The sequence below is a fragment of the Lithobates pipiens genome, unplaced genomic scaffold, assembly GCF_037356315.1.
Source record: "Lithobates pipiens isolate NorthernLeopardFrog02 unplaced genomic scaffold, aLitPip1_a1.2 Scaffold_8, whole genome shotgun sequence".
Lineage (NCBI taxonomy): Eukaryota > Metazoa > Chordata > Amphibia > Anura > Ranidae > Lithobates > Lithobates pipiens.
The window spans coordinates 603,377,232-603,391,889 of record NW_027507903.1 but is presented as its reverse complement, the minus strand read 5'-3'; the positions used below and the strand labels follow the sequence as shown (position 1 = coordinate 603,391,889).

The 14,658-nt window shown below is 42.1% G+C and overlaps 1 protein-coding gene across 1 annotated transcript in view; it reads left to right on the top strand.

The window, feature by feature from the left end:
* TRAPPC14 (trafficking protein particle complex subunit 14) overlaps positions 1 to 14,658 on the top strand; it is a 54,127-nt gene that overhangs the window by 21,204 nt on the left and 18,265 nt on the right. The window contains exons 4-5 of the mRNA XM_077470571.1: positions 8,382 to 8,468; positions 8,561 to 8,681. Coding sequence (XP_077326697.1) covers positions 8,382 to 8,468; positions 8,561 to 8,681 — 208 coding nt within the window. The remainder of the gene's footprint in view (positions 1 to 8,381; positions 8,469 to 8,560; positions 8,682 to 14,658) is intronic.

Below are 14,658 nucleotides of genomic sequence, written 5' to 3'. Positions count from 1 at the left end.
TTAAACCTGTCACAAATTGACCTGTCAAAATAAACACGGCACGTATATGGACAAATCCATATGGGCATATTATGAAAAACACATATTGTGCATGAAAATGGCATATCAAAACAATCGGCAAATCCAGAGAATTAGGCAGCTGGATTTATAGCAAATCCCGAATTGCTGTCGGTGATCATTTCCCCTTCCCCCTTTTTTTTTTTTTTGTTACTTCAAAGCGTCCTTATTGGTTGATGAGTCTGCTGATCATATTAAAGCCTCTCTTCCAGTGATGGGGCATAATTAATTATTATTATTATTTATATATATATATATATATAAATATATATAATATATATATATATATATATATATATATATATATATATATATATATATATATATATATATATATATATATATATATATATATATATAATATATATTTTTTTTTTTTATTTTTTTTTTTTTTTAACTGGTGACATTTATTTGGCAGCACTTCCTTATTTCTTGCCTAGCCAGGAGTTCTGTTTTTTTTTTTTTTTGTTTTTTTTTTTTTTCCCACCTGCCCCCGCCTGTGTTCAGATGCATCACAGGGCTTTGGGTCCTGAGAGTGTAGGCAGTACAGAGGTATGAGACTAAAGTTCAGCTTTAAGGTCATATTAAATGTAAAATAAAAATTAAATAAACATGTTATACTTGCCTTCTCTGTACAATGGTTTCGCATAGAACAGCCCCAGTCCTGCTCTTCTAGGGTCCCCTGCTGGCATTCCAGGCTCCCCCCGAGTGCTATGGGGGCACCCGTGCATGCTCGCTCTCGGGCCCTGCTTTGTGTGTACAAGACATGCAGAACGGGGCTTGGCTCTGCCTCCTACCTCCTTATTGGCTGTGATTGACAGCAATGGGAGCCAATGAGGAGGCAGAGAACTGGGAGAGCAGCTGCTCTTGTGCACGTTGCTAGAACAAGATTGGTCTCGGGTAATTATTGGGGGTGCTGCATACTTAAGGTTTTTTACCTTCATGCATATAATCACGGCTTTTCTTTCTCAGAGAATAGGTGCAGGAACCCCCCCCCCCCCCTTTTTTTTTGTCACCCCTTGTCTCTGAACACCCTCCCCTGCTTCCACTCCTAGCCACCTCCACTGCCCCTTTTTGGAGACTACAGAACCAAGTATGTAAATTGTATGGAATTTGTTAATGATAACAAGAAAAGCAAAGTAAAATAGATCATCTTCGTTCAGGAACAATAGACCCCACCCCAGCAGCGAAACATCCCCCACACAACAATAGACCCCCCCCCCCACACACAATAATGGACCCCACCCCAGCAAAAAAAGGTGCCCGTGGCAACAATAGACCCCACCCCCGCAGCAACAATGGACCACCCACAACAAAATACCACCCCCAGCAACAAAAGATCAACCCCAGCAACATTAGACCCTCCAGCAGCAGTAACGGATCTCCCAGCAGCCAGCAACAATAGTCCTCTCCCTCAACAGTTGATCCCTACCAGCAACATAAGACTCCAGGAACAATAGATCCCCCCCCCACCAGCAACACTAAACCTTCACCCAAAAATAGGTCCCCATCAGTGACAATAGATCCCTCCAGCAGCCAGCATCAATAGACCCTCTAGAACACTCCACACCCCTTTCCATTACATAAATTTAGTGCTCGAGGTGCCAGAACTGCATTGCCACTGAAGGAAAGCCCTGGATATATAATGCATGAAGGTAAATAACTTTCAGCCTTTAGAACCACCTTAAGGGCCAATAACAAGGTTGAGGATAAGGAGGGCACGTGGCCACGCTTGAATTTTATAGGAAAAGTTGTGATTTGCACATAATTCAGCTGCCTATATCTCTGGATCTACTGATCGCACTCGTGTGCAATTTTCACTGTAAGTGACCCCATTTTTTTTCCATCGTGTGCTCAGCATGGGGGGTTGATTTATTAAAACTGTAGAGTGCAAAATCTGGTGCAGCTCTGCAGAGAAACCAATCGACTTCCAGGTTTTTTTTTTTTTTTTTTGTCAAAGCTAAAAGCGGTTGTAAACCCTTGTGGTTTTTCACCTTAATACATTCTATGCGTTGAGGTGAAAAACCTCTTGTAGTGCACCAGCCCCCCAGAGCCCCGCTTTTACTTACCAGAGCGCGATCTTTCCGGGGACGAGCGCACCTGCTCCAGCCAGGGTCTCGGTCGTGATTGGATAGATTGATAGCAGTGCAGCCATTGGCTCCAGCTGCTGTCAATCAAATCCAATGACGCGGGAGCCAGGATGCGTCTCCATACCATTGCAGGGCGGTAGCGACGTAAAAACGTCACTTCCGCCCATAGCTCTTAAAGCAACGTTTATTTTTTTTAATGCATTTTAGTGTAGATATGAGATCTGAGATCTTTTTGACCCCAGATCTCATATTTAAAGTGGAAGTAAACCCACTTTTTTAACTTTTACCTACAGGAAAGCCTATAATAAGGCTTACCTGTAGGTAAAAAAAATATCTCCTAAACCTGTACGGTTTAGGAGATATTCCCCTCGGTATGCGCCGCTGACTGCAGCGGCGCATGCGCACAAGGGGGTTCTCTCCGCGAAAATCCGGCAGCGCTCGTCCGGCCGGATTTAAATCTCCCGCGCGCATGCGCGGGAGTGACGATATCGCGGCTCCGGCCACTCACAGCGCCGGAGCCGCGATACCCGGAAGAGACGCCGAGGGAGCATGTCGGCTTCCTCGGCGTGGATCGGGCGAGATGTCGGGGCCTCGTTCTAAGGTAAGTATTTCATAATGAGCTAGTATGCGGTGCATACTAGCTCATTATGCCTTTTGCTTTGCAGGTTTTAAAAAAAAAAAAAAAAAAAAAAAATGCGGGTTTACTACCGCTTTAAAGCGGAGGTCCACCCTAAAGTGGACCTTCCGCTCATTGGAACCCTTCCCCCCCCCCCCTTTCGGCACCACAATTGGCACCTTTCAGGGGGGAGGGGGGTGCAGGTACCTGTACAGTACAGGTATCTGCACCCACTTCCGGCGTAGATTCTGCAGAAGGTACGCCCCTTTCCGCAGAATCTACGCCCCTTTCCGAAGGTCCCCCGCTGCCTGCTGGGAAACACACGGATCCCAGAGACAGCGGGGACCATCCTTATTGCGCAGCGCGACTCGCGCATGCGCAGTAGGGAACCGGGAAATGAAGTCGAAAGGCTCCACTTCCTGATTCCCACACCCAAGATGGCGGCGGCAGCACCTGAGAGATGATCGAGAGATCGGCTTTGGGTGCCGACATCGCGGGCGCGCTGGGCGGGTAAGTGTCATTATTTTAAAAGTCAGCAGCTGCAGTATTTGTAGCTGCTGGTTTAAAAAATAAAAAAAAAATGGCGGACACCCGCTTTAAGAGGTCCTGTCATGATTTTTTTTCTTTTACAAGGGATGTTTATACCATTTTTTTTTTTTTTTTTAACTTGTAAACCCCAAATCTCAAAAAGAGGCTCGGTCCTTAAGGCCCCTTACACACTGGAGTGGGAGCAGCGTCGGCGATAAAGCGGCGCTATTTTTAGCAACGCTTTACCGTCGTTTTAGCGGCTGTATGCGGGGCAGTTTTAACCCCCGCTAGCGGCCGAAAAAGGGTTAAAACCGACCGCAAAGCGCCGCTGCTTTGCCGGCGGTATAGCCGCGCTGCCCCATTGATTTCAATGGGTAGGAGCGGTGAATACACCGCTCCAAAGATGCGACTAGCAGGACTTTTTTTACCGTCCTGCTAGCGCAACGCTCCAGTGTGGAAGCCCTCCGGCTTTCACACTGGAGTGAAAGGGGCCAGATTTTTCCAGGCGCTATGTTTAGCACTGTAGCGCCTAAAAAAAACGCCCCAGTCTGAAAGGGGCCTAAGTAGTTAATTGAACAATCCTGAAGTTAGAAGCTGATTGGCTACCATTCACAGCTGCTCCAGATATTGCACACTCCAGCTTTAGAAAATCAACCCCATTGTGAGATGGAGCAGAATGATACATGTTTAGGGATAGGGGATGAACAGTTACTACAATAATACTATCAGTGGCACTGTCTGCATGATATTTGCTTTTCTCATGTTTATATGGGGTTCCTGTGATTTTGTTCTGGTTTCTTTTCACACTATTTGAAGCTTTAAGAGCTTGTGTCCAGTTTAAGGCCCTAAAGAAGGTGAAACTGCAATAAGGAGAACCCAGCTGGATACGATTACTTCAAACTAACCTACTAACATCTTCATTTCCTGTCATTCTATGCGGGAGAGATCACTGTATGTTCTGTGTTAAAGGAAAACTATGGGATATATACAATAAATATGCATTTCAAGTCATAGGATTTTCATGACCGTAGTTTTAATATAACTTTTTCATATATTTACATGAGAGATTTTTTTATTTTATTGCATTTATTAGTATTTAAATGCAAAATTTGCGATTTCTAGCAGTAACGTTGGGTGAAGATCATGGAGGGGAGAAGGAAGATTAGGGGTAAATTTGGAAAATACCTGGACTTATAGATGGGGCTTTCTTTATATTAACACTTGCCAACCAGCGATGTACCTGTATGTCACTGGACTTCAAGCGGTTATACCGGGATGATGCCGTCAGCTGTTTCCTTTTTTTTTTTTTTTTTTTTAGAACCGGTGGTCTGCTTTCTTGTAAAAGTAAAAAAGCAATCCTAGCGGCTAACCAACTGCTGGATTGCTTTCACAAGCAGTGGGAGGGGGACTGTCCATTCTGCAGATTTATCAAGCTCTCCCATCCCAGCCAGAATGCCCAGTTGGTTACTTGGGTCACTACAGAGAGGTGAACAAAGTCCGAATCATCACTCGGCTATGGTGACTTGGAAGCGATGACCTGACATCACTTCTGGTTTACCTGGATGTCAACGGCGTATTTTCAAAAATCAAAAGCCTTTGAAATAACATCTTGATGTGATGGAATGCTTTTGAGGGCAGAGGAGGAATTTGGGGTCTTATAGACCCCCAGATCTCTGCATAAAGAGTACCTGTCAAATGCCAATTGCTGTCCCAAGGATGTTTTACATTCCTTGTAAAAGTGATACAAAAAAATTAAAGCAACAGTATAAAAATAAAATAAATGAATAATTAAAAAAAAAAAAAAAAAAAGTTTTAAGTGCCCCCTGTCCCGTGTGCAAAGCTGAATCTACACATCGATCCGCACACACACACATCGTCCCACACACATCGTCCCACACATGTGAAGTATCGCTGCAAACGCCAGATTGAGGGCAGTAATTCTAGCACCAGACCACCTGAGTAAATCTAAAGTGGCTTTTAAAGCGCCACCTATGGATAGTAAAATGTATGTAATTTACCACCGTTGCATGGGGCGTACGCAGTTTTAAAGTGTAACATGTTTGGTATCTATTTACTCGGTGTAACATCCTTTTTTTTTTTTTTTTTTTTTTTTTTTTATACAATTTACAAAAAATTGCTTTATGCATTTTTTATTTTTTTTGCATTAAAATGAAAGCGTGTATGGTTTCCAAACAAATTGCATTTGAAAAACTGCTGTGCAAATACCATGCGACATAAAAAATTGCAAAACTCCCCAGTTTATTCTCTAGGGCAGGAATATGCAATTAGTGGACCTCCAGCCGTTGCAGAAATACAAGTCTCATGAGGCATAGCAAGACTCTGGGAGGCAGAGGCATGATGGGACTTGTAGTTTTGCAACAACTGGAGGCCACTAGGGCCTCAGCTTGAAAAAAATATATAATGTTTGTTTACATGTAACCATCTGCATTTTTTTGCTAGAAAAATTTACTTAGAAGCCCCAAAGTGCCAGAAAAATCCTGGGGGGTCAAGTGGCTTTAAACAGAATGCTTGAAGTGTAAATCCAGGCATTACTCAAATGCACTCCCAAAACTCCCTCTCCACTCCACAAATTTTATTTTTTCCTTTTTATATTATTCCTGTTGCAAGGCTTGTAAAATCCTGGCAGAGGCAATGACTGGAAGCTTTGTTCCTGTTGATGTAGGCATGCCCCCAGAACTACATCTCCCAAAGTGGTTTTCTTTAGGCCGGCCATAAATGTATTGAAGTTCAGCTGGTTCAGCGGGAACTGGAATCATTTTAATCTGTATGTCAACAAGCTGGTTGTACTGAAGTTGATCCATCATCTTTATACAATGGGGAAAATTCATTATTTAAACCCCTGCAGATTTTGTAAGTGTGCCCACTTACAAAGAAATGAAGGTTCTATCATTTTTATCATGGGTGTATTTTAAATGATGGAGACAGAATATCAGCCAAATATTCTGAAAAAAACGCACAATACAAATGTTATACTTTGAGTTGCAGTTCAGTGAGTAAAATAAGTATTTGATCCCCTAGCAACCAACAATAATTCTAGCTCCACAGACTGGCTACAGTATATGCTCATGTCCTGTCAGTTTGAGTTGGTGTTCCTAGCGACAACTCGTTATGTGTATAAAAGATACCTGTCCACAGAATCTTTCTTCCATTCAAACCTCACCATCATGGGCAAGACCAAAGAGCTGTCAAAGGACATCGGAGACAAAATTGTAGACCTGCACAAGGCTGGAATGGACTACAAGACCATCAGCAAGAAGCTTGGTGAGAAGGAGACAACTGTTGGAGCGATTATTCACAAATTGAAGAAATACAAAATAACCATCAATCGTCCTCGGTCTGGAGCTCCATGCAAGAATTTGCATCATGGGGTGAGGATGATCATGAGAAAAGTGAGGGATCAGCGCAGAACTGCATGGGAGGTGCTTGTGAATGATCTCAAGGCAGTTGGGACCACAGTCGCCAAGCAAGCAATTGGTAACACAATGCGCCGTCATGGATTGAAATCCTGCAGCCCCCGCAAGGTCCCCCTCAAAAAGGCAAATGTACAGGTCCGTCTGAAGTTTGCCAATGAACATCTAAAGGATTGGGAGAAAGTGCTGTGGTTAGAGTCCAAAATTAAACTCTTTGACATTAACTGGACTCACTGTGTTTGGAGGAAGAAAAATGCTAACTATGACCCTAAGAACACAATCCCTACAGTCAAGAACGGAGGTAGAAACATGATGCTTTGGGACTGTTTCTTTGCTAAAGGTACTGGGCGGCTTTGCCACACTGAGGGGTAGGGGTGCAATGGATCAAAAAACCATCGGATCGTTTCTCGGATCAGTCACGGATCAAATCATTTTTCAGATCAGCAAATAATAGAGTTTGCAAAAACCTATGAAAATTCCACCACCATATAGTTCCCACTGTAATATCTACAATCTCCCCCACTGTAATGGACATCTCTTCCACTGTAATATTGGCATGGCTGGGTACGGCAGAGCATGGCTGGGTATTGACAGGGGATGGATGGATGTGACTGCAGTTGTCACAGAGCAGCGCTGTGGGCACTACAGATCCAGACTGCAGCGCTGCTTCCATCCGATTTCTCTCCCCTCCACTATACAGATCAGTATACAGAGCGGAGAGAGGAACTATACAAGTGATCGCTCCATCATTTGATGGAGCGATCACATTGTAAACGGCCGCTGGGTGTACCAAGATGGCTGCCGCTCCGGAGCTAGGCTGAAGCCGCGGCCTTTCCTAAGGCCAAGGGAGCGGATCGCGGGGTATGCTGATCCGAACAGGTTGACCCGTGCAGATCACGGATCGGTGACGATCCGTTGCACCCCTACTGTGAAGGGCCAACTGACGGGGCAATGTGTTGTAAAATCTTGGATGAGAACCTTATTCCTCCACCCAGAACACTGAAGATGGGTCATGGATGGGTATTCCAGCATGACAATGATCCAAAACGTACCATCAAGGCAACAAAGCAGTGGCTTAAGAAGCACATTAAGGTCATGGAGTAGCCTAGCCAGTCTCCAGACCTTAATCCTATAGAACATTTATGGAGGGAGCTGAAACTTCGAGTTGCCAAGAAACCTTAAGGGTTTAGAGATCTGCAAAGAAGAGTGGATCAAAATCCCTCCTGAGATGTGAGCAAACCTGGTCACCAACTACAAGGAGCGTCTGACCTCGGTGCTTGCCAACAAGGCTTTCTCCACCGAATATTAAGTCATGTTTTGTTTGGGGATCAAATACTTATTACTGAACTGCAACTCCATTTGTATCGTGTGTTTTTTTTTTTTTTTGTTTTTTTTTTTTCTAGACTTTTGGTTGATATTCTGTCTCTATCATTTAAAATACACCTATGATAAAAATTATAGCCCCTTCATTTCTTTGTAAGTGGGCAAACTTACAAAATCTGCGGAGGATCATATCATTATTTTCCCCACTACTTCATATGGATAACGTTTATCGGTATACCTAAGGTGTTTTCCTTTTCACTCTGCCACTAATCTTTCCCTTTGATAACCAGTAGTTGCTCTGTCCCCTCTCTGAGTGACTTCTCTTCTCTCTGGCAGTGAGTACCCTCCTCACCGTGCTCCCACCTCCCACCCTCAGGTGCCGACAGTTCAACGTGTCCGGGAAACATCTTACAGCTCTGAAAGGTGAGATCTGGGAAGAAGAGGGCACAGTGAACAAAGAAGTAGGGGGGATACAGCTGCCCTCACCCTCCCTCCATCTTTCTTCCCCCTCTCAGTGCTCAACACTTCCTCTCAGGACGACCTCTGTATTCGGGATGTACGGATACTCCCCAATTTCAACGCCAGTTACCTTCCTGTCATGCCGGACGGTTCCGTACTGCTGGTGGACAATGTCTGGTAAGTGAGAAGTTCATGTTTGCACACCGTACAATCCACACTGCAGTATGTTAAAGGGGAATCGGTAAAGAATGGACTTGCACAAGAATCTGAATCCTGACCCTGATTTACTAGAGGAGGGGAAGAGTGTGTTGGCTTTTAAGCTGGGCATAGATGGATCAAGTGACAAAAATAAAAATAAAAGATTCCCCCCCATCCACACAATCGAGGTGGATAGAGGAATCCTCCCCACTAAGACATTGTATTCTGGCAGCTGGGACTCTCCGTTGTGAAAGTACACTGATCAGCAGCCTAAGACGCTGATCAAGACAATAATTTCCAACAAGCCCATTCAACATAAGTCATTCATTAAATCAGTTTCTGCTGATCAGGAGTAACCACATATGGCTCGAAATTCAGCCTGCCCCTGCTGAACTGGATGAAGTTCGATCCAGCTATGGCCAGCTTTAAATTGAATGTTCACTTATTTTAGTGAAATTAGTTGACAATCCACATTGTGAAAAAATAAAACAAATAGTTTTATGCCAGGAAAAAAAAAAAAAAAACAGGATTCCCTTTTCTTAGAGGACATTGTACAATTAGAATGTACAGGAATAATCTGCAAATCTTTGAGCATTTTATTTTTTAAGCATTTATAGAACCCTCAAAGTAATAATAAACACACACTGTTTGTTTAACCACTACAATACTGGGCACTTAAACACCTTCCTTCCCAGCCCAATTTTCAGCTTTCAGCGCTCTAGTGCTTTCAGTGACAATTGCGCGGTCATGCTACACTGTACCCAAATGAAATTGTTATCATTTTGTTCGCACAAATAGAGCTTTATTTTGGTGGTATTTATTTACGACTCAGTTTTTTTTTTTTTGCGATATAAGCGCAAAAAAAGCGGAAATTGGAAAAAAAAAAAAACAATATTTTCTTTGTTCTATTTGAAAAGAAATCCAATAAAATCAAATTTTGTCATAAATTTAAGCCAAAATGTATTCTGCTACATGTTTTTGGTAAAAAAAAAATCCGTTACGTGTATAATAATTGGTTTGTGTGATCACGGACATATGTACGCAAATGATCATGTACATATGTGTGCAGGTGATCACGTACATATGTGTGCAGATAATCATTGGAACATGTGATTTTTAGTGGGACATATGTGGGGGACATGTGTTTTTTTATTTGGGGATATGTGTGTTTTGGGGACACGTGTGGGGACATGTGTGTATTATACTAGACTGGTGATCAGTGAGTAAAAAGCTGTAAAAACAGCTCATACTCGCTGATCACCAGCCGGCTGCAGCGATCTGCTCTCCTCTCCTCAGCGATGACTTCCGTGTGAGGAGAGGAGAGCCGATTGCCTCGCAACCGGCTGTTTGTTTACATCACATGACGGCCGTGATTGGACACGGCCGTAATGTGATCAGGAGGGCCAATCACAGAGCCCTCCTGCCGATCCGAGATGCGCCGTGTCCGGGTGACACGAGCACATCGGGATCGCGCCGCTGCGCGGGATCGCGCCGCTGCGCGGGCACGCGTGCGCGATCCCACTCCTTCTGAAGGATGTTCACGTCCTATGAGAAGTAGAGAGCTCCCACCCGGCCATATATGTACATTGGCCGGGTGGGAAGTGGTTAATTGAAATTGTCTCTTCTATTTCTGTATATGGAAGATGGAACTGTAATTATTTTAATAACAAAAAAAATCTAAGTACCTCTTTCCTAATTTTATATACAGCAGTCACATGACCCAGCTCTCTCCCAGCTTGTCTGCAGGGAAACATAAGCAGGAGGAGCTTCTAGTCCCCCGATGCTTGTCACATGTTCAGAAAAAATAAAAAAAAATAGCCTTTGGGATACAGATTAAAAATAAATATCAATTGTTATACAAATACATATTTGTGTGTGTGTGTATGTGTGTGTGTGTATATGTATATGTATATATATATATATATATATATATATATATATATATATATATATATATATATATATATATATATATATATATATATATACACACATATTCTCATGTTATTTGTATAAAATCATAAAAATGTTATGATATATGTGTGTATAAATATAAAATGTTTATGATTTTATACAAATAACATGGTGCGGGTGGATTTCTGCCAGTCACAGGCTGTGTCACACCCCTCCAGCCTGCTGTGTCTTAGAATAAAGAGGGAGGTGAGGCCTCAGTCAATCTACATGTAATATTCCACCCCCATTGTGTTTAGCTGGTTAGTGGGCATGGAGGAGGGGGGAGGGAGTGGGCTGTTCTTGACCACTGTGTTTACAGCCACATGTGTGACTCTATAGGGCCTCTATCTTCGCCCGTTCTTCCTTCCAGGTTCCGTTCCTTCAGCCGTTTGAATGGCTGGGCCGCAGCACAGATCTGGGGATGTAAATGTTCACTGAGCTGCGCATGCACGGAACCATGTACATTATGGCTGACAGGCAGGAGGAAGCATTTATGCTAGAAGAGACTGATAGGGTCTCGTCTATCATAAGTACCCGGCCTGTCAACAGTTTTTTAAAAATGTATGTTTACTACCACTTTAAAAAAATAAATAAATAAACAAATAAACAATTGCTGACCTTTCTAGCCATATGAAAATATAGAATGGCGGTAAGATCCTGCATAAAAGGGCTCCGCACACATGTAACATTTGAGCAACGTAAGTGGCCCTGTTGCTAGGATGCAGGTGGCTTGTCACGGAAGCTACATTCCATGCTCCGTTGCTAAGACCCACTATCGCCCTCTGTTGTTAGGAAACAGGTAGCTACTGTTACTTAGAGACCTCCATTGCTAGGATGCTGACAGCTTCTTACGGAAGCTACCTACCATCCTCCATTGCTAGAACCCACTATTATCGACCTCTTATTAGGAAGAAGGTAACTACTGTTACCTAGAGCCCTTCGTTGCTAGGATGCAGGCGGCTTTTCAAGGAAGTTGTTTATCATCCTTCTGTTGCCAGGTGGTTTGTGTGTGCATGAGCCACAAAGAACAAAGCAAAATTGGCTTTCTGTAATTTTCAGCTAGAAAAACTTGATTTGTGTTTTACATTATAGGGCTGACAGACTGCCAAGAACTGATCTTATTGGGTTCATTCACGCTAATGGTTGGGGGGGGGGGGGGGTAAACCAGATGTTTGAGCTGTGATGTGCATGCTCCCCCCAGCTGCTTGATTTCATATTAATTTTGTCCACCACTGCCTTAACCACTTGCCACCAAACTCCATACCTTGACTTCAAGGCAATGACAAGAGATGACGGTTGGTTCTCTTGTAATCATAGCGTGCCCCACCCCCCTCTCTATACGCGGCCCTCCCGCACTCTCCAATCCCGAGCTACCAGCCAACACATCTGCCAACTAGGCTGAAGACCCATAAAAAGCCAGGAACCTGCTTTGATCGGGTCTCTGCTACGGTAACCCAGAAGCCATGATATGACAGCGCTTGGTTTACCTGGCTGTCATCGGCGGCATTTTTATTTTTAAAATTGAGAGTATTCAAAAACGCAGATCTTGGTGTTTTGGAATGCTTTTCAAGTGCAACGGAGGGATTTGGGGTCTTATTGACCCCAGATCCCCCCATAAAGGGTACATCCCTATATTTACATTCCGTGTGACAGCAATAAAAGTGCTAAAAAAAATAAAAATCTTTTAGAGCAATAGTGGAAAAAAAAATAAAAAAAATCAATCAAATAACAATTTAAAAAAAACATGAAAAAAGTTAAGTCCCGTTGCGCAACTAAAGTGAGATATAAAAAATTGCAATGACCGCCATTTTTTTCTCTAGGGTCTCTACTGAGATATATATATATAAGAAATAATGGGAACTCAAATGATTTGTTCCACAACCAGTTATTCACAGGTCCTTTGGTTTATAGTCCATATAAAAAGATTATAGAAACGTGAGGTTGTGTAACCATAAAATGTCCATCCACAAATGGAAGCCTCTACAAGGGGATTAGAAGCAAAATCCGTCAGGAGCTCCAGAGTATAAAAGAGAAGAGAGGCGCCTCCAAGTGTAGCAATATACTTACATTTAATGAAGGTAAAACATTTAGCAACTCACATGGTTGATGATTAAAAGAGGCACATTTAAGTATGCAGGCATCCGGGGTAAAGCTTTCCACATAGAACGTCCTCCCCACCACCGTCTCTCAGCGCTGTCAGTCTGTAATCATGACTGGGAAGACTACCCTGCAGTAGAGCGATCTGAAAGCGAGGCTTGAACCGCTCGTGGAGCACAGCGTGGAAGGGATGATGTTGATGGCGGTGCGGGGGATGGTCTATGTGGACTGCTTTACCCCGGATGCCCGCATACTTAGATGTGCCTGTTTTAATCCTCAACCATGAGAGTTGCTAAATGTTTTACCTTCATTATATATAACCATATTGCTACACTTCGAGGTGCCTCTCTTCTCTTTTATACTCTGTTGTGAAGTGGCGTTACTTGTACATCAAGACATCGCTTGTATATCAAGTCAGCATTTATTAAAAAATTTTGCTTGCCTTGCAAAACGCTCTCAAACCAAGGTTTTGCTGTATATGTTTAGTGGTTCTAAGTGATTTTTACTTGTAAACAACAAGCGTCAGAAAAAGGCTGGGTCCTGGGTGGCTAATATATGGCAGATGCAGATTAACCACTTCCGGATGGCCCACCGTTCTTATGTGTTGGTACATAGACGTTGAATACCGTTATGGCAGCAGATAGGTGCCATAACCCTGATATTTTTAAAAGCGGCAGGAGGTACGCTTTCAGATAAAAGTGGTCTCTGCAGTGGATTCGCCGTGAGATCACTTTTATCGGTGGTGGAAGAGGTGCCCAACCCCCTGCCCGCTGCATTCTGGGAGACGATTGGGTCCTTTCCCCTGTGAGGCATGGAGTCGGGTGAGGGAATGATGGCCCCCACTCGACTCCATACCATTGGATGATGGCCTTTTATTGCATTTCAGTGTAAATGCAAGATCTTTTTGGTATGGAAGGTCTTTTTGACCCCAGATCTCATATTTAAGAGGTCCTGTCATGCTTTTTTTTTTTTTTTTTTTTTCTATTACAAGGGATGTTTACATCCCTTGTAATGGCAATAAAAGTTATCCAAATTTTTTATTTTTTTGTAAAAAATAAAAAAAATAACTCAAAATTGGTAACCTGTAGAAATGTTTAAACTTCACCTATGGAGATTTATAAGTGTCAGTTTGTCACCATTCCATGACCGGGTGCTATTTTGAGGCAAGACAATATTGGGTATCAATTTGCTCGGTGTAACATTATCTTTCACAATATTTAAAAGAAATTGAGCTAATTTTAATGTTGTTTTTTTATTTTTAATTAAAAAACAATGACCACCATTTTTTAGTCTCTAGGGTGTCTGGGGAAAAAAAATTATAATATAATTATAATCAATAAAAAATGGCATAAATATATCCACTATTTTGTAGATGCTACAACTTCTGCATAAACCAATCAATATATGCCTATTGGGATTTTTTTTATCAAAAATATGCAGCGGGACTTTACTTTTTTCATGTTTTTTTTTTTTTTTTTTTTTTTTTTTATTACAAATATATATATATATATATATATATATATATATATATATATATATATATATATATATATATATATATATATATATATATATATATATATATATATATATATATATATATATATATATATATATATATATATATATATATATATAAAATAAAATAAAAAAAAACATGAAAAAAGTAAAGTCCTACTGCATATTTTTGATAAAAAATAAAATAAAAATCCCTGTGTGTGTGTGTGTATGTGTGTGTGTGTATATATATATGTGACAAGTTTTCCTCCCAACTGTCCTGAACCATTACTTACACCCAGCATCTCTGGTTGGTTTTGGATGAAATAACTCTTATGCCCTGTACACACGACCGGTTTTCCCGTCGGAATAAACTCCGATTGAGTTTGGACGGAATTCCGCTGAAACT